Genomic DNA, 17708 nt, shown 5'->3' with positions numbered 1-17708 from the left:
CTGTGTTGCTTTTGCAAAATATTGCCAGTATATTTTCAATAATTGTGTTTACAGGATATTGCAAATGGTGTACATTGTCCTCAATAATGTATTTATAGCGTTTTCCTCGGAGGATCAGCAAGATTTTGCTCAAATGCATGAAGTCACAATTTCACACACAGTTTTAAGATCTCAGAATCAAAGCAGAAGAATTGGCACTCGCGAAGACTACATATCCCACAATCCTCTGCGTCATAGTAGCGAATATACCATTATACATTACAATTTTGCAAAGTGGTTGTTATCTCTTGGTTTTTATTAAAGCGACTAAAGTATTCCTAGTTTAGTGAATACAGCTGCATACGAAAAGACATGTAGTTATACTTCACATAATTTAAAATAATTTTGAAGTTCCCCCTCCTGCCGCGCTAGCTTAGACGTTTCTAACACTAACAAATCAGATGGTTGTTTTCAACTGAGTAAAAGTAACTGTCAAGAGGTTACTACTTGTACCTGCGCGCGTTTCGTTGGGATATGTTCAATAAGAAAGCGAAACGAAATTTTAGACAGAGGAAAGAGGAATCCAGCGATGAAGACGATGGCAAAAAAGACAGGGAAGTGGAAAACGGTGAAAATGAAACGCCAGTTTCTGTGCTAAGGCCGCTCGGGCTGTCGAAAAGCCGGGGAATTTCCTGCAGCTCCAGGCGGAAAAAGGTGACGTCTAATTTCGGCTCCAGCGACGACGAAGAGCCCGCAGATCAGAAGAAGGAGACGGTGAAGGTAGTTTCCAAGCAGACCAACGTCCTCAGTTTCACAGATGAAAAAGAAGGTATTTTGCTTGTAAGCAGCGAATGGAAGTAAACAGGTTCACGGTTGTGTCAGGTAACCAGACACAACGTTCTTCTAATCATTAAGAATTCTTGTTCATGTTTCAATCAGATGGAAATGACTTTAAAGTGAAAAGGTCCGCCGATAAAGCTGTGGTCTTCAGAGCTCGGAAGAAAGAGGATTCTCCAGAGAAAGAAGTACCATCACTAGGTACATGTTATGTTAATACATTTAAATATAACCACATTTTTAAATATTACATTCATTGCTACCTTTCAGCATGTAATGTGTCGGGATCTTATAGACCAGTAAATGAAACCTATAGTGCTTGATTAGTGTGATGATTTGATTTGTTTTTTAAGGTTATTTTTATATATCACTTAAGTTTTTTGCCAGCAGGGGCATAGTGGTTAGAGTTGTTACTTCAACTGTAGTCTGAAGATCTGGGGATTTAAATCTACTCTTCCTGTAGTACCCTTGATCCAATAATAAGTATAAATCATTGATACATAAAGTTACTATTTCTATAAAGAATGTTTCTTGGGATTTCAGTGCCAAAGGATGATGCCGTTTTGATGACCGGTTCCTTGGAAGAAGAGTCTGGAGGTGTGGAAGCAGCCGAAGGAGTGAATTCTGAGAGCGATGGTGATACGAGTTCACAAACGTCCAGTTCGTCCAGGACTTCAGCGACGTTGCGGGGTCTGTTTTTTCCTTGCACGATTGACAGCTGATAACATGCTGCTGCGTGCAAATACAACACAGTGCATTCAGACTAACGTAAATGTAGTCAAGCTGTTCCACATGAGTGTATTTTATGGTATTTAACATTTGGTGCTCATCCAGATAATCTGTTGTAAACTGACGTTGGCTTCTGCTCAGCGTAGGCGTCATCCCCGATGCTCGGCAGATCCGCGCCGCCAGAAAGCAGCGGAGACAGGCGAGAGCCCGCCAAGACTTTATCCCTCTCGATGGGGACCAACATGGCATGGAGGAGGAGGCAGAAGAGGACCACAGCGAGGACAGTGACGATGGAACGGACGATCACCAGCGCACAATCCAGTTTGCACCCAAGCTCAAAACTATAAAGGAAAGAATAGCTGAAACAATTGGTGAGGCGTTTTTACTTTAAAGTGGTTTACTGCAGGCTGTGAAGTCACATACAGTTAAAGTGCCTATTTTTCCTCCTCTCTCTATGTTATTTGATATGGGTAGAAAGTGTTCTACAGGGGTTAGAACGATATAATTTTTTTTCTCTTGAAGTTGGTGACCCTTGGTCAGCTTATTTCAGTTCCATTTAAAAAGTTTCTCCAGGGCAACTTGCAGGGAAAAGTTGATGAAAGTTTGAAAAGTGCTTACAGACGTGCAGGATGTGAAGCAGCTGATGACGGTCTTGGATGAAACAATGTGTTGCAACTGTCACAGGGGGCAGCGAGGATGAGGATGACAGCGCTGACAGTGAGGAGGAGAATGATCGGAATGTATGGGAGGAGCAGCAGATTGGAAAGGGCATCAAGAGACACAAAGTAAGGATTCTTGTTTCCCTCTTTGAGCCTTTTGCATGTGCTGCACCCAGTATGTACTCTTGCTGTAAATTATTACTAGTATTTATTCATTTATTGAAAAGATGTTTGTATTTACAGCAGTTGAAAGTTTTAGCCTAAAATGATCATCCACTTATACAGCTGGGTAATTTTTACTAGAGTAATTCAAGATAAGTACCCTGAACAAATGGTACTACACTAGGCTGATGGATTCAATCCTTTAATTGCAAGGCAGTGGCTTCAACAACTAAACCATCTGCTTCCCCTGTGTAACATAATTCTTGTTTTTGTTAGCATTTGTAATATGACAAGCTTTAAAGTTATTATGACTTAATATAATGATCCAGCTTACATTTAGTCACTTAGCAAACACTTTTCTCCAAAGCAACTTACAATGGATACTATGTAGTGTTATTAGCCCATACACCTTATTCACCAAGGTGACTTACACTGCTAGATACACTACTTACAATAGGGTTACTCATCCATACATCAGTGAAACACACTCTCTCTGTGTCACTTACACACTATGGGGGAACCTGAACAGTATGTCTTTGGACTGTGGGAGGAAACCCACGCAGACACGGGGAGAACATGCAAACTCCACACAGACTGAGCAGGAATCGAACCCACGTTCTCTCGCACCACCCAGGCGCTGTGAGACAGCAGCGCTACTCACTGTGCCACCCTGCCAATTTAAAATGTTACTTTTGAGCTTAGCTTAGGACTGCGGTACTGTTGGTATTTTACATACTTGTCTGTCCTGTTAACCATATGCAGGGCTTGTTCAAATGAAATGGGTAAAAAAAATGAAAATCATTTGATAACCAAATAGCCGAATCATCTTTGTTTGCATTAATAACATTACTTATTTCTTAGTAGTTTTGCAGAGCAGTCATTGTTTTCAGTTAGAATGACACGGATTTTTCATGTTTAAATCTTTGAATTGATTGGTCTGATCATTGTGCTGTCATGTCTTTTTTACTCCTTAGCTCTCAAGCTGTGACTACTCACAGGGGTCTGTCAAACATAAGAAAAAAGTTGATATTCCTGAAACCCTGCCAGCTGTCACCATTGATGTTATAAAGAGGAGAATAACTGGGAAGTGAGTGACAATCTTATATACTTTAGCAATCATCTTTTTATATCTGACACATTTTATACATCTATTTGAACCAAAAAATTTCCTCATTCTCTGTCAGTTATCAGAAGGAAAACACACCAGTTCTGTGTTTGTCTTCATTTCAAAATGTATGCATCAGTCTTTGCAGTCTGCCACCTGCCCTGCCCGTTTATTGTGAAATTATGAAGATTTAGAGTGGGAGGTCAGAGTAACAAGTGATGGAAACATACGGTTCTCTTTCTTCCTCAGGCTGGAGTCACTAAGGGAGGTGCACCGGGCACGAGAGGCTGACCTCCGGAGAATGCAGTTTGACATGGAGTGTGCCCAGGCCTCTTTAGAGCAGCTGCAGAGCAGCTCTTCTGATGAGCAGCACAGGTTCTACAAAGCCATGAGGTCTTATGTCCAAAACCTGGTGGAGTGCTTAACAGAAAAGGTTTGAGTTTTTGTCTTCAGTACTGCCTATGACCATTGATTGCAATGATCATAATATAATTCATTAGTCCACCTTTAACCTTCTTTACATAAGTATGTTCTCTCCCTATTCAAGATACACAGGAGAAGATGTTACACCCCATGTTTAGGTGTCTAAGGTTAAACTGAAATTGCTGATTTGTATTTAAGATGGTTGAGTAGACCTTGCAAACACAAAAGTCAACTAAATTAATAAATGTCAGTTAAAGGGATTTTACCTTGTACTGTATATAAGAAAGCAGTGCCCCCTATTGGTCTGTCCTTTACATTTTAGCAGCAACATATTATTGGGGGTTTCTGTCGATGGGATTCCTTAAACCTTTGTGGATCCCAAAATCAGCAATTTTGCTTAGTTTTTTTTTTTTTTTTTTAATGACCTTAATGCCAGTTCAGTTTTTCTGTCTCTTGGTCCAGTGTAAATTTTTTTGTTAACAGCAAATTGCACACAAGAGAACAGGCTGTTCAAGACCAGTGCTGGTTGGCAGTAGGCAGCTTTCCGCATTCATCAGTTTTTCAAGAAATGTTTGTAGTCCTAATGTTACTGTTTCTATTTGTTTTAGATAGTAGTAATTAACTCAGTAGAGATGGACATGCACACTCTGCTGATCGACCAGGCAGAGGTGCTGTTGAACCGCAGGCGTGAAGCAGTGCACAAGGAATCCTCTCATCTCCAGCAGCTAGCCTGTGAGTATATGTTTAAGATTGCTGCAGTGGCATTTAGTTCAAGGGCCAAAAACTATGTTTAAGAACTCTAAACCTCTAGGTTGTTGGTTCAAATCCAAAGAGGCCTACTGCTGTTTTGTGACCCGTTAGCTTGCTGATTGAGGAAATGTGTACTTTTATAGTATTAATTTTTTAACTGATTTTTTTTGTATTGTAGATTCCGCAGATCCTTCCAGTAACGGCACTGAAGAGAAACAAAAAGAAAGGTAAAAAACATTACTCAACTGACAGCCTGCATGGTCAGTCTAATGGAAAGTGTTCAGTTTAGATACATTTACATTTTGTTTGTTGTTTGTTTTTTTTTTTTTTTTTTTTTTTTAGCCAGCCTTGTAACCTAGAAGCTGCCTGCAAAGGTGTCCCAGCAGACAGTGAACCACTGCCGGATGAAAAGGCAGAACTAGAATGCAAGACAGGTGCGAGCATTTTGTAACGGTTGAGAGGAATTGTCACATAACCTCCCCAGATCCTGCAAGCCTCAGACAAACCTCTTTCATATTTTGAGATAATTCTGTGATATTGCCTTCCAGCTGAGTTTTTACTATAACACAGTAGTTTTGAATAAAATATAAATAAGTGACTTATGACTCTTTTTAAAATTTCACATTTCTGTGAAAGATTTTGAAATGGTAAAGTTAAAAATTGAGTCTACAGTATGTATACTGATGAAGCACAGTTTCACAATGCATGACATTTCCATTTCTCTTTGAATTCCAGCAGACATATTGAAGAGGGCACAGGATATCTTTTCAGATGTTCAAGATGAATTTTCAAGTGTTAAGAAAATTCTTGCTAAGTTCAACGAATGGAGAGTGTTGTACCCAGAGTCATATTACAATGCATACATCTGCTTTTGTATCCCTAAACTGCTGAGTCCTATAATTAGGCATCAGTTGATTGGTTGGAACCCGTTAAAGGTACTTGCCTGCCTTTACTCACCCTTGTGTTTTTTTGTTTAGTTACATTTATTGACAACACCAAGATTACGAAATTAATCCCCTCATCCAAATACATTCACATGCTTCAGCTCTTCATCACCAGTTCCATTAAGTGTACACTACAGCATTTCCTTTGTTTCTCAGGCTGATGGTGAAGATTTTGAGGCCTTACCATGGTATTATGCTGTGGAAGACTTCTGTCATGGGCAAGGTTATGAGGAATTGGAGAACACAGACCGAGAAACTTTGCCTTTGATTGTCCAGAAGACCATTCTACCCAAAGTACAAGGTCAGCTCTTCTTAAACTAAGTAACTGTTCCCCTGTCTAGCAGGAGTTTTCACAAGCACACTTGTTAATATAATGGAAAATAATGCCTTTATTTCATTTTTTGCTGCAATACCTCCAGGTTTTGTGGAACTTGTCTGGGACCCCCTATCTTCAGAACAGTCACTCTGCCTCACAAAACTCTGCAGGAGACTGAATAATGATTACATGGTGTTTGGTGGAGAACAGAGCAAACAAGGAAAGGTAAGTCCATGTTATTGCATTGTGCACGGTAACTTATAGTCAGAGTATTGCTTAGTCCTTATAAGATATTAATGATATTTCTTTTGTTCCTTGAAGGCTTTTATGGATGCTGTCACTGTAAGACTCAGAAATGCTGTGGATGAAGATGTGTTCATACCTCTTTATCCTAAAAAGTATGTCCTGTTTCAGATTGTATGCCAAATGTGAATTCTCCATTTTCACACTTTATAATCCAGGTGTTTTGTGTGATCCTGGAGCATTATATAGATTTGTAAAGTTTTTGAGACATTATTTTCTTTAGACTAACATTATCAACAATAATTTTATTAACTCTGTACATGTTTGTTTTATTCAAACTTAAATTTGGAATCTTTAGCTTACATACCTGTATTGCACTTAGTAAAAGCAATTCGTTTTATGACAGATTTTTGGAGGATACAAGCTCCCAGCAATTCCAATTTCAAGACAGGCAGTTCTGGTCAGCTGTGAAGGTACTACATGCTGTTTTAGACATTTGTGACAATTTTTACCCTTACCATTTCTAAATCATGTGAATTGCATTAGGAACAGCATTATTTGAAACATTATCTTAATTTGTTGTCTCTTTTGTATTAGCTTCTTGGTAACATAACACTGTGGGATGGTTTGGTTCCGGATAACGTTCTAATGGAATTGGCACTGGATAAACTGCTCAATCGCTACGTAATGATGATTCTTTTAAATACACCACCTGGAAAAGAATCTGTGGAGAAATTCAAAAAGGTACTGAATTAACATGTTTGATTTAAAGTTGAAAACGTGTGAAGCATATTGACAGGTTTTGATGATGCAGTTTACCATTCTAAACTTTGTAATGTCATACTTCCACCTGCATTTTTTTTTTTTTTTTAATAGGTTGCAGCATGTTTCCCAAAATCGTGGTTTCAAGATGTTGATACCCGCTCGTCAATTCCTCAGCTCCGAAACTTCAGCAGTCATCTAGTTCAAACAACACACTCACTCTGTAAAAACAATCCCGATGCCACATGTATAAGGTAATGAGAGTCTATGACAGGAAACTATTGCTTTAGTTTTACTGACATAAGTAAAAACATAGTATTTGTTCTGCTGCTGATCTACCTTTGTTTTGTAGGGAAACCGTGAAAGATGTGTTTGTTCTTCTGGGAAGGATCAAGGCGTTGAACAGTGTGGCAACCATTGCTGAAAAGTACCATTATGAAGATATAAGCAATTCTCTCAATTTATTGTAGATCACCAAAAATTGCTTTGCTGACACCGGTGTCTAACAGATATTTTTTATAAATTTGTGGTTTTTTTGTGCATTTACATGTAATATCAACATACTGGGTAGGATATTTTTTTAAAAAATAAAATCTTGTTATTAAATCCTACCTTTTTCTTACTGTCATAACAGAGGTGATGGTACCATGTTTCATAGAATTTTAATGAAAGTTGCTATTTTAATTATTTATTTAGACTACTTGATAGAAATGTTACAAGAGAACCTGATCAGCCAAAAAATGCAAAACTTGCAATTTTTTTTCCCCACATGACACAAGAGAAATACACGACAGGCTTCATTAAGCTTTGCAACGTGTGCATTTTAGTATTTCCTTGAAACATAATGGAGTAGAGGTGTTGCAGTTTTTGCACCTGCATCTTGCTCATTACTAAAGGTATAAATTTCAAATCACCTTGTCATAGTTAGTTGAACTGGTGGAAGAGCTTTTGAGTAGAAATGTGTTGTGTAAAATGTCAATGGAAAGCAGTCATTTGTCATCTAGTACCATGAAAGTTACTAGTTCAAGCCCCATGCCCTGCTTCCGTTGTATTACCCTTAGACAACATTTCTTACTTACCTTGAATTGCTCCAATAGAAATACCATTGCTGTATAAACTAATACCATACTGTAAATCAAATTTGGTAAAGGCCATGAGTTCCCCGATATTTAGAATTGTAGGAAAATGGTGCTGCTATAATATTTTGTCACTGTTTGGTGTATCTGAGCTTTAAGAGCATTTTTTTTCATGTGTCCATCCCTGGGTACTACAATGTCCATTCAAAATGAGCTTATTTACAGTTGACTGCATGAATGCACAATCACAATGTACCATAAGCCTTTGCATACCCACGTCAACCCTATCAAATTCAAGGATGTTTTTCCCCAGACACTTCTTTGTTGTTAAGGAACTGTGCTCTGGAGCTGACTGTCTTCAGTTATTTTTGCCACAGTTTCCAAGGTATTCCCAGGTAAGAGGCATTTTACTGCATTTTTCCATTTCATCTGTTTTGTAATTGAATATGTCAGGTTTGTCAGGTACACAAGATTCTGCAGTAATTGAACAGAAGAAAATGTGCATTAAAAGAAAGTCAATATTGTGTTGATATAACGTATATTGCAAAGTTAAAAGGCCAAATTGGCCTGTAGCAAAGGACATAATTATTGAATAAGGTATTGAATGATCTGCACAGGAAAGAAACAATGGAACTTTGATTGCAATGGAAGGTGGGAATTTTTTTTTTTTTTAAAAAAAATACTGAACACTAACTGAATTTTGCATCCTTTTCTAAAGCTCAGTAGACCATGTGATCCCCAGTAGTTTTTGTTTGGCTTTTCAAAAACACACATTAACTCATTTTGCTGATGCTTTTCTCCAAAGCAACTTACAATATTAATTCAATAGCAATTATTTACCCATTTATACAACTGGGTAATTTTTACTTGGACATTTTTATAGTAGGCACCTTGATCAAGGGTACTATAGCTGGAGGTAACGCTCCATTGTCATTTTCTCTTTTTTTTGTCTTGAACAAGTATGTTTCTTTAATGAAAAGCCTTAATTCTGTAGTTTAGATGCTAAAAATGTAAAACTTGGTCACACTTTGTCATGTTTTTCAAGATTATATACAAACATCCTGATTTGAATTGTACTGTAGGATTTGATTCTGTTTTTCCTTATTGAAAGGCTTTGTTGAAAACTTATCTGCTTTTCTATGAATATGGTGAATTCAAACTCAGCTTTAAAAATATTTGGAACCACATACTAAATTTGACTGATAGTGATGATGAATACCCCTCTGATCCTGACTGGTATAAAGCTATAACAGGGTTGTAACTCCCCAGTTCCTAGTTTCAGTTACTCAGTGATATAAGGTGTTATTCTGAGTTGTATGCCGTGGAAATCCTGCATTTTGGCTTTCACGTGGCAGTAAGCTGGGTTAGTGTGTACAAGGAGATTAGAGGTAGTGCATAATCAGCCTTCTAGCATTAGGTGAACCCATTGGGCTACAGTAAGATAGTGTGAGGAATGGACATTGAGTTACTTGTTTTTGTTGCACAGTATTGATGTTGGCTTTGTGACAATTGGCTTTATTTGCTCAAAAGAGGATTGGTCTATCAGGAACTCCCCCATCATGGTCAGCTAACCATCTTTTTTGATCTACTAGACTCTTCACTCGTCTTTCAGGTATTTTCTTACCAGGGTGCTAAAAGCATTTAAGGCCTTTAAAAACAACTTGCGGGGCACTTGAACTGCATCAAGGCAAATTCCAGTGCAAGGAATGTGCTTATTTGTAACATCAGTCAGAACAATGTCAACCTTCAAAGGTCTGGTATACCAAAAATTACTTAAACTCTGCCTATTGGAAATGGGGCCAGAGGTCATGGGGTGGTGAAGTTGTGCTCTTGCTTAATCAATACCTGTATTAAAAGCAATCTTGAACTATGCTTCAGGGATAGGCTAGACCACCATGAGCCTGCACTGGACAAACAGTTATTCAAGATGGATGGATGGAAACTTGAAATGATAGTCTTTACAGCTTTGGTATCTGCTGGTGCTAATTGCAAAGTTCTCCAGCCCCATGTAAAGGAACTTCTGGAAAAGATTATTTTAGGGTTTTGGTGGGAATGTAGTGGTGCATTACTGTATACCTTCCATGGTATATATTAATAAATGGAAAACCTCACTTCTCTAGACTCCACCCGTGGCCACTTTATTTAGCAGACACTTTTCTCCAAAGCGACTTCCACTGAACTCTGTATGGTGGTATGAGCCCACACACCTTATCCACCGTGGTGACTTACACTGCTAGATACACTACTTACAATGGGTCACTCATCCATACATCAGTGGAACACACACACACACACACACACACACACACACACACACTCTCTGTCACTCCCATTATGGGTGAACCTGAACAGCATGTCTTTGGACTGTGGGAGGAAACCGGAGCACTCTTGCACAGACACAGAACTTTCAAACTCCACACAGACTGAGTGGGTATCAAACCTACTTCCTCTCACACCACCCAGGCGCTGTGAGACAGCAGTGCTACTTGCTGTGCCACCATGCCGCCCTGCTCGTGTGTATTGACTAGGCTGAAATTAGGATTTAGGACTTGGATTATGAACTGTGTTTTAGTAAATCTATTTGAGTAGATGCAGCGAATGATGGCATTATAGTGTAGGGCTTTTAGTGTCTGCTTGGAAAAACAGCCTAAAGTGTATTTTTTTGCAGGCTGAATTTTCATAAATACACTGGGCCACTGAACTTATCAATATGTATGATTGTACCTAGGAATTCATTATAGTCACCCTGCATGTATGGATCCATATCTCCCTTTTAACTTATTAGTCTGGGTCTCCCATTACTTTGAAACTGATACTGTACTATCTCATTGCCCTTCCCCACTGCCTGTAGGAGGTGCTTTCCAGGTGCTGTTCTCACACTGCCAGGACAGGTGGCTTGGTTTTGTCCAGGTGTGGATGAAGGAGTTTGGAGACCTCTGCTTCCCCAGCACTTGGTGGTACCTCAACATAACCTTAAACTGGTGGGATTGACGATGGCTCACACTGGGGTTCAGCTCTATTGGGTTTGCTAGACCCTTAAGAGGTGAAAGAAGGAAAAGTTTCACTGTTAGTCACTAGGTGATGATATACACACAAAATGGGTTTTGTACAAACTGGTCTGGACATGGACATTGTACTTTTGTAACATAATATTCTACCTTTCAGCTTTCATAAAAGTGTCCAGTACAATAAAAGCAAACATAAAATTACATCAAAGAGTTAGTGGGCCAGCCGTGCTAAAGGGAAGCAAATTACTTAGCTGAGATTTTTGATGAAGAATTTGATCTCTCGGCAGAATGTCAGTCTCCTTCATTAATAAAATCAGGTTCTCTTTTAAATTAAATTGTGATTTAATTCAATCTAGAGCAAAGACTTTGGATGCAGGAATGGTGGCAAAGGGAAAGTCCGAGATCCCATGAAAACTCCACCCCAGAGGAGTAAATCTTTGCTGAACCAGTCTGAACGTGGTCCTCCAGAGAGTACTCGGTCATGCCAGAGATATTTCTGCAAAGAGCCGATTATGATCAAGGCTAACTGGTAACTCCTTAAATAATAAATAGCAAAATTGCAAACTTATTTATTTTCGATAAATTATGAGTTTCTTGGGAATGTTTCTTTACTCTCAAGGTAATCGCTGACATATTTAGTAAAATCCTTCTAGGACTGTATCTCCAGAGATCTGCAGGGCCATTTTTCTTTATTGCATTCCTCCCTTAGTCTGTCCTTGTTTTCATCCTTAAAGAAGCCCATTCTTGGAAGAGGCTGAAAGAAAAGTGATATTCAAATTAAATCAGTCTAATGTAAGGGAGATGGGGAACAAAAGAAAGTTCCTCTGTTTGAGAAGCGTCTCCCTCGAACGTGAAGATCTCTGAGGGGCAGAACAGGCTCTTCTGGAGTTCCAGGCAACCACAGAGAGAATGTGGGGTCTCGCTTTATGTCAAGCCACATTCAGTCCCTCGTCTCTCTGACATTTGTCCAGCCATATAAGGAGTGTTTGTGTATCGTGAGACCGATGGATTCGGTTAGGCTGGATTCAAAGAGGAGAAGTATATTCACGCCACTTTTTGCATAGCAATATAACCACAGCAAAGTGGTTTGTTATGGACCAACCACATAATCAATACATTAAATTCAAAAGCCATTGGTCTGGAGTTTTTCATATCTATCATCTAAACAGTAAATGTGATTTTTATTGTAAATGAAGTTGATCCTTATTGTGAAAAGATGATCATATAATCCTTAAAGATTTCGTAATTGCTCATAAGGAACTGGTATGCATGCCTGTAAATGTGTTTTGCCTAGAAGCACATTTCTAACAGAAGCATTAAATCCTTTTTTGGAATCGGCCTCTGTTTTTCTTTCTTAGGCACAGAGACATAACCAGCCATTTTTAAGACCACACTACTGCAAAACTATGGATTAATTTAAGAGTAAGTATGCATGCAGTATGGCCCACATTAACATTTTTACATTTTCATTCGATTTATATTTATTCAATTAGGAGAGTCTTTTTCCAATGCAAAGTACAATTCCAAGTATGCCACAGTGAATTCAGCAACAGAGACACAAGACACAGCTTATTCACTCGATACTGCAGTTTCACCCAGAGAGCTGCCTCTACAATCGAGCATCAGCTCGAAAATACACAGATGATCATGGCAGATGGTGTCATCCAAATTTATGAACTTGTTAAGAGATCAGGAGAGAAGTGGGACCCAAAGAGATGTGTTCTGAGACACAAGTAGGCTCCCCGACGTAAAACAGCAGACTGATGGAAAAGCACCACCGGTTAAAGGCTCTAATTTATACAAGGGGCCAAAGCAATTTCTCCCTGGACTGCAGTGACTGTACACATTGCGGTTTTGTTACTAAAGCGTGATATTTGCATTAACTCAGTTTCTTAGGTTTGCCTCTGTTGGATTTGCTCTGCATGCCCCATGGCTGAGTTCTCCATGCTAAATTATAAATTACAGCTTCCAGCATGGGCTCCACATCCCCCCGGAGCCAGATATCCTGAGGCAGGGAATCAAAAGTTGAAGGAGCGCCTCGCATGGCTCGACGTGGTCGAATCGTCTGCTGCGCATGGGATCGAGCGCGGTAAAGAGCAAATGGTCTGGCATGGTGCCAAGTGTCACGCATCGTTAAAGCTCTTCCCGACAAGGGCGTAATTGCCTCGCATTAACACGCGTGTGGCGAGAATGCAGCCACCAAATAATAAGAAACAAACACAGAGGAAAATGCTAATCCGGGAATGCCCGGGAGTCGTCGTACTGATGGGGGAGGCTATTCTTCCGTTTGCTTTTCCTTCAAATCCAATTGCCCCACTCAGAAATATCAGCCCAGCAATTAGAGCATGACTTTCAGCTGCTGATAGGGCCTTGGAGCTCATTCAAGACATTACAACAGTCTTGGCATCTCTATTGCAGTATAAAAAGGCATTCTAACGCAATAACCCTAATATTTTTGCTACAGCAGACTAACAGTCGTCTAGTTGGAAGCGTGCGCGTCAAAGCAAAGTTGTGTCGACAGAAGTCGGCATGAAATGGACAAAGTCCCTGTTGCACGCATACAAATTGGTCTTTTTTTCTCACTCGCTGGCTTCACACCGTGCTGTGCGATGGAAATGGTGAAATAAGTGTAAATAGTCTATTCAGAGACTTGGCACTGAGCGGCAGGCAGCCTGAATACCTTGCTTCAGGCAGGAATAAAAGGTTCCCCTGTGTCCTCCGCACGTCTGATTGATGCATACGACGGATTCTTCGATTTACACTGCCTCGAGAGGAAAGATGCGGTGTGCTGAGGAATCCCAACGTTTTTCATCCTGTTTTAGACACAGATGTTATACCGAACGAGTCTGGATTCCCATCTATCTGCCTATACAACTGCAAATGGAAAATATGTGCAGGTTTCCAGGGTTTCTGTGACACTCCTTCCTTGGGTCATCTGCATGGTTTTAGTTGCATTTTAGGTTGACTTTGCATGAGTTAAATTGTTAAAATAGAAATATTTTTCACTAAGAAGAGATTAGCAGAAAGGTCTCGTAAACAGCTGTGGGCAGCGGGGAAATAATTCAAGTGTTGAATGTTTGAGATGAAATTGTAAAGAGTTCATTAGCAGTGTACAGTGGCATTCAGCCATTGTCCCCAAAGTGTGTCTGTATGCGGTTTATTTAGTAAAAATATAATACTTCTCACTGAGAGTTGGGTGGTTAATCTAACATTTTCTGCATTAAGGTATGCTTGGAGCAGAGTTTTCTCCAACAAATATACTCCTACACCTTCTCATTCTCAGCCAGAGAATGGCTCCAGACCCAATGGCTCCCAGGGGCAAATGGCCTCATCTAACGTTGGGTGTCTGTCTTACTCTTCTTCACCCAACCCCATGATCCCTGCAGGGGCCACAGATCCTCTCGACCACTCTCTTGGATGCTGTCTCCTCGGTGGGAACACGAACCATCAAGTGTGTGTTTTCATGTAAATATTTACTTGGATGTGACTGTGGAATGTTTAAGCATAGGCGAGTTGCTCCATTCCCCAAACTTAAACTACAATACCATAAGAGATGTAACTGCCACTATTTTGTTTTGGCATAGTCGATGGGCATGCTGTGCATGGCGCTGAGTCTCAGTGCTCCCAGAAGATCTTTTACAGGAGGACAGACCCTACATCTAAAGCTAGCAGGGGAGGTCTGGATCCCGCCACTACTCCCCTGGCTGAAGTGCTGATGCTGTGGGATTGAACTCTGCCGATTCAGCAGATCCCCCGAGCTGTTGTCATTCTACCACCATTCTACCACATGCTGCTCTGACACCGAAGCCAAGCCAGCCAAGCTGAGGCTCTGAAGGCCACTGAGCTGAGGACAAAAAGAGAAACTTTGACGGTCTGGGCATGGGTCTGTCCAGGGTAAGGGAGGTACAGCAGAAAGTCCATGTCTACCTGAATGATCTTCTGAAACTTTCATGAAGGTAACCGAAATCCAGCTCTGATGAAACCTTAACACAGATCATGGCTTGTGATAGATAGCCACCAGTGTTGCTTAATTAAATGTATTTCTGCGATGATACACAACATTTTTTCTCTGCGCTGCGTGACTCGGAGAAGAGCAGGATCTGAGCAACGAAGCATCTGATATGGGTGAATGAAGGGTTTGATTTTTCCTCTGTAGTGCTGATGTTTTCTCTTCTCTCATTGTATATGATCACCCAAAATATTTGGAGTTTTGATTGTCTTACCCTCTTTATATCTAGTGGTAAACAAAAGCAATGCGATTGCACATGGTAGGATAGTGTAATGTGTCATCGTACAGCCATCTTATTTTGCAGGAAGTTGTGGGTTTGATTTACTCTGTCAGCGTTCGTGCTGAGTCGAACTGTGGGCGAGAAGGAAACAGAAGCAATTTCCAAGATTTGTGGTCAACAATGAGTTTGTCAGCAGATGCAGATTGGCAGTGTTGACATCTGAGTATGGTACCACACACGATGAGGAATCTCTGCTTCTCGGCATCCCCTCCTCACGCTGTTGTGCAGAATCTGGTTTCCCAAGGCAAATTTAATTGTTCCGCAGACTTTGTGATCAGCTGTTGTACGGTATAGATTAACAATAGACGTTGTAGGTGTTCACAGTCTCTCTTTACTTTCCTTAGGTACTCTCATCACTTGCTCCTACACCTTGTTCTTTCTGCTCTCAAATTTTGCCCTAATGTTTCTTTCCTGCTCTCGTGAACACTCAATACTTTCTTGGCCCTCATCTGTCACATCCCAGGATCTTTTTGCCGATATGTGCTTTGACAATAAAATGGTATCATAGAAGGACATCTTTTCAAATGTCCTCACTGTGGGTCCTGTTTCTAAATAATATTTTTCTTTTCATTTTTTGAACGGTTCTTTTGATTTCCTGCAACCTTCACTTATAAGCAAAATGTTTATTTTGAAGTTTCTAGTTCGGCAATGACTTGTGCGGAGCAGGGTTATAGTAAAGCTACTTTTAGTGCAGCTGCTCCAATTTTTTTGTAAATTTTATCAAGCACCCACTATTTCTGTACAGTTTCTAAAAGATAGCTACAGCACCTGCAGGAAGATGACATGAGGTTAGCTGGAGCAAATCTACCCCCAGGGGTGTCTCCTTCCATGGCCCCTTCCCGAACATTTTAGCAGTATTTCTCCAGCAACTGCTGTCACAGAAAAAACTTCTACAGGCTGAAACTGTTATATATGTTTTTAAGGCATTTCTAGGATGTCATCCAGGGTCTTTTAGAGTTTTTCACGTTGAATCATCAGCACTGTGCTGAATGGCTTCTGACACAAAGCCTGCGGTGTAAATCCCAAAGATGCTTCTGGATGAGTGTGGATTGGATATGCGGGAGAGTTTTGTATGTGCCTGGTGGCTTGCACGCACACGCACACACACACGGATTAGATGTGACAGCTCTTTGGGTCAACACCACCACTGTAGGCTCCTGGCGGACCTGGAAACATGTGCAAGTCATCTTAATGTCTTTCTCAGTGGTGGTAGCAGCCAGCTGAAGCACATGTGTACGTGTGGTTAGTGCACATACATCATCTGTCTGCCTTTACACTGCATTGTCAGTGTAAATTAATGTAACATAATCTTTGTCCTTTTGACTTCTATTTAGCCAGCCTCCCAATGGGATAATGTGCATCTGAACACCAAGTTTCTTTAAGGACAACTTGCACCAAAAGTGTAAAAATAAACAATAAAAGCCTACAGTTCATTATTAAAAGTGGCCAAACCATTTGTTAAATCTGAGCACAACACCTTTGACGCATTTAAAACCAACCAAAATCTGCAATAACTTGTCCCAAGTGGGGTCATGGTAAGCCGGAGCCCACCTGGCAACACATCCTGGATAGGATGCCAGTCTGCAGCAAGGCTCCCCAAGCAGGGCTCGAACCCCAAACCTGCCACACCGCCGCACCCCCTGCATTTAAAACCTAGACACCAAACACATGACTGTAAAAGATTGATTATGTATGTTTTATAAAAGTTTTATAGAGTATGGCTTTTTACAACACAGACTTTGAAGCTGCACTCCATGTGTGGGTACTCCTATTACAAAGTTAAATTGCTCAGCAGAGGTTTTAAGTACATCTTTATGACTCGCATACCTTACATTTTTTTCTAAATATGCTGCAGGAAATGGTACTGTATTGCTTTAATTATTTATGGACTAAGGGGGGTGCGGTGGTGTGGTGGCGTGGTGGGTTGGACCACAGTCCTGTTCTCTGGTGGGTCTGGGGTTCGAGTCCCGCTTGGGGTGCCTTGCGACGGACTGGTGTCCCGTCCTGGGTGTGTCCCCTCCCCCTCCGGCCTGTGTTGCTGGGTAGGCTCTCGGTTCCCCGCGACCCTGTACGGGACAAGCGGTTCTGAAAATGTGTGTGTGATGAAATACAGTGTTACAAAAATAAGTTCAAGGGAAAAATATTTGCCAGGGCACGAGGAAAGAAGAAAATTTAGTTGTCTGCGAAATGACTGATATTTTTTCACTAGAAATAGCAAAAATATTAGGTGAACTTATTTTTACCAAATAGTTCAAAATGTGTGTGTTTGGACGAGTGAAGGGCTCCTGTGAACTCTTCCTACCGTTTGCTTAAGAGCGCACTATACACATTCCCTGTGGCACATCAAGTTAGATCAATGTGTTCACCTGCATTACTGCTCTGTAGGTCCAGAACTGCAACTGTTTAAAGACCTCAGGAGGCTCATT

At 40.5% G+C, this 17708-nt stretch overlaps 1 protein-coding gene across 2 annotated transcripts; it reads left to right on the top strand.

Moving 5' to 3' along the window:
* Positions 1–118: 118 nt before the first annotated feature.
* Positions 119–7677, top strand: gcfc2 (GC-rich sequence DNA-binding factor 2). Of its 2 annotated transcripts, none has more exons than XM_018756443.2 (18): positions 119–808; positions 919–1017; positions 1360–1506; positions 1692–1916; positions 2230–2330; positions 3341–3453; positions 3721–3904; positions 4503–4626; positions 4823–4871; positions 4987–5078; positions 5383–5579; positions 5745–5889; positions 6008–6129; positions 6226–6302; positions 6554–6620; positions 6745–6891; positions 7024–7163; positions 7262–7677. In XM_018756443.2, exons 1-18 carry the CDS (start codon positions 514–516, stop codon positions 7377–7379), a joined length of 2442 nt encoding a protein of 813 aa, XP_018611959.2. In that variant the 5' UTR covers positions 119–513; the 3' UTR covers positions 7380–7677. The 2 variants fall into 2 exon arrangements, with proteins under 2 accessions (XP_018611959.2, XP_018611879.2); XM_018756363.2 differs by having other exon boundaries at positions 120–808; positions 5380–5579.
* The last annotated feature ends 10031 nt before the right edge of the window (positions 7678–17708 follow it).

This window comes from Scleropages formosus, chromosome 15 (genome assembly GCF_900964775.1).
Source record: "Scleropages formosus chromosome 15, fSclFor1.1, whole genome shotgun sequence".
Lineage (NCBI taxonomy): Eukaryota > Metazoa > Chordata > Actinopteri > Osteoglossiformes > Osteoglossidae > Scleropages > Scleropages formosus.
This window is presented reverse-complemented; position numbering and strand designations above follow the sequence as displayed.

What these genes read in the sequence shown, in the direction of transcription:
- gcfc2 (XM_018756363.2), top strand. Translation starts at nt 514, where the DNA reads ATGTTCAATAAGAAAGCGAAACGAAATTTTAGACAGAGGAAAGAGGAA. An exon ending in CATTCTACCCAAAGTACAAG is followed by an intron (nt 5,890 to 6,007) that starts GTCAGCTCTTCT and finishes CAATACCTCCAG; the next exon opens with GTTTTGTGGAACTTGTCTGG. An exon ending in ATACCTCTTTATCCTAAAAA is followed by an intron (nt 6,303 to 6,553) that starts GTATGTCCTGTT and finishes GTTTTATGACAG; the next exon opens with ATTTTTGGAGGATACAAGCT.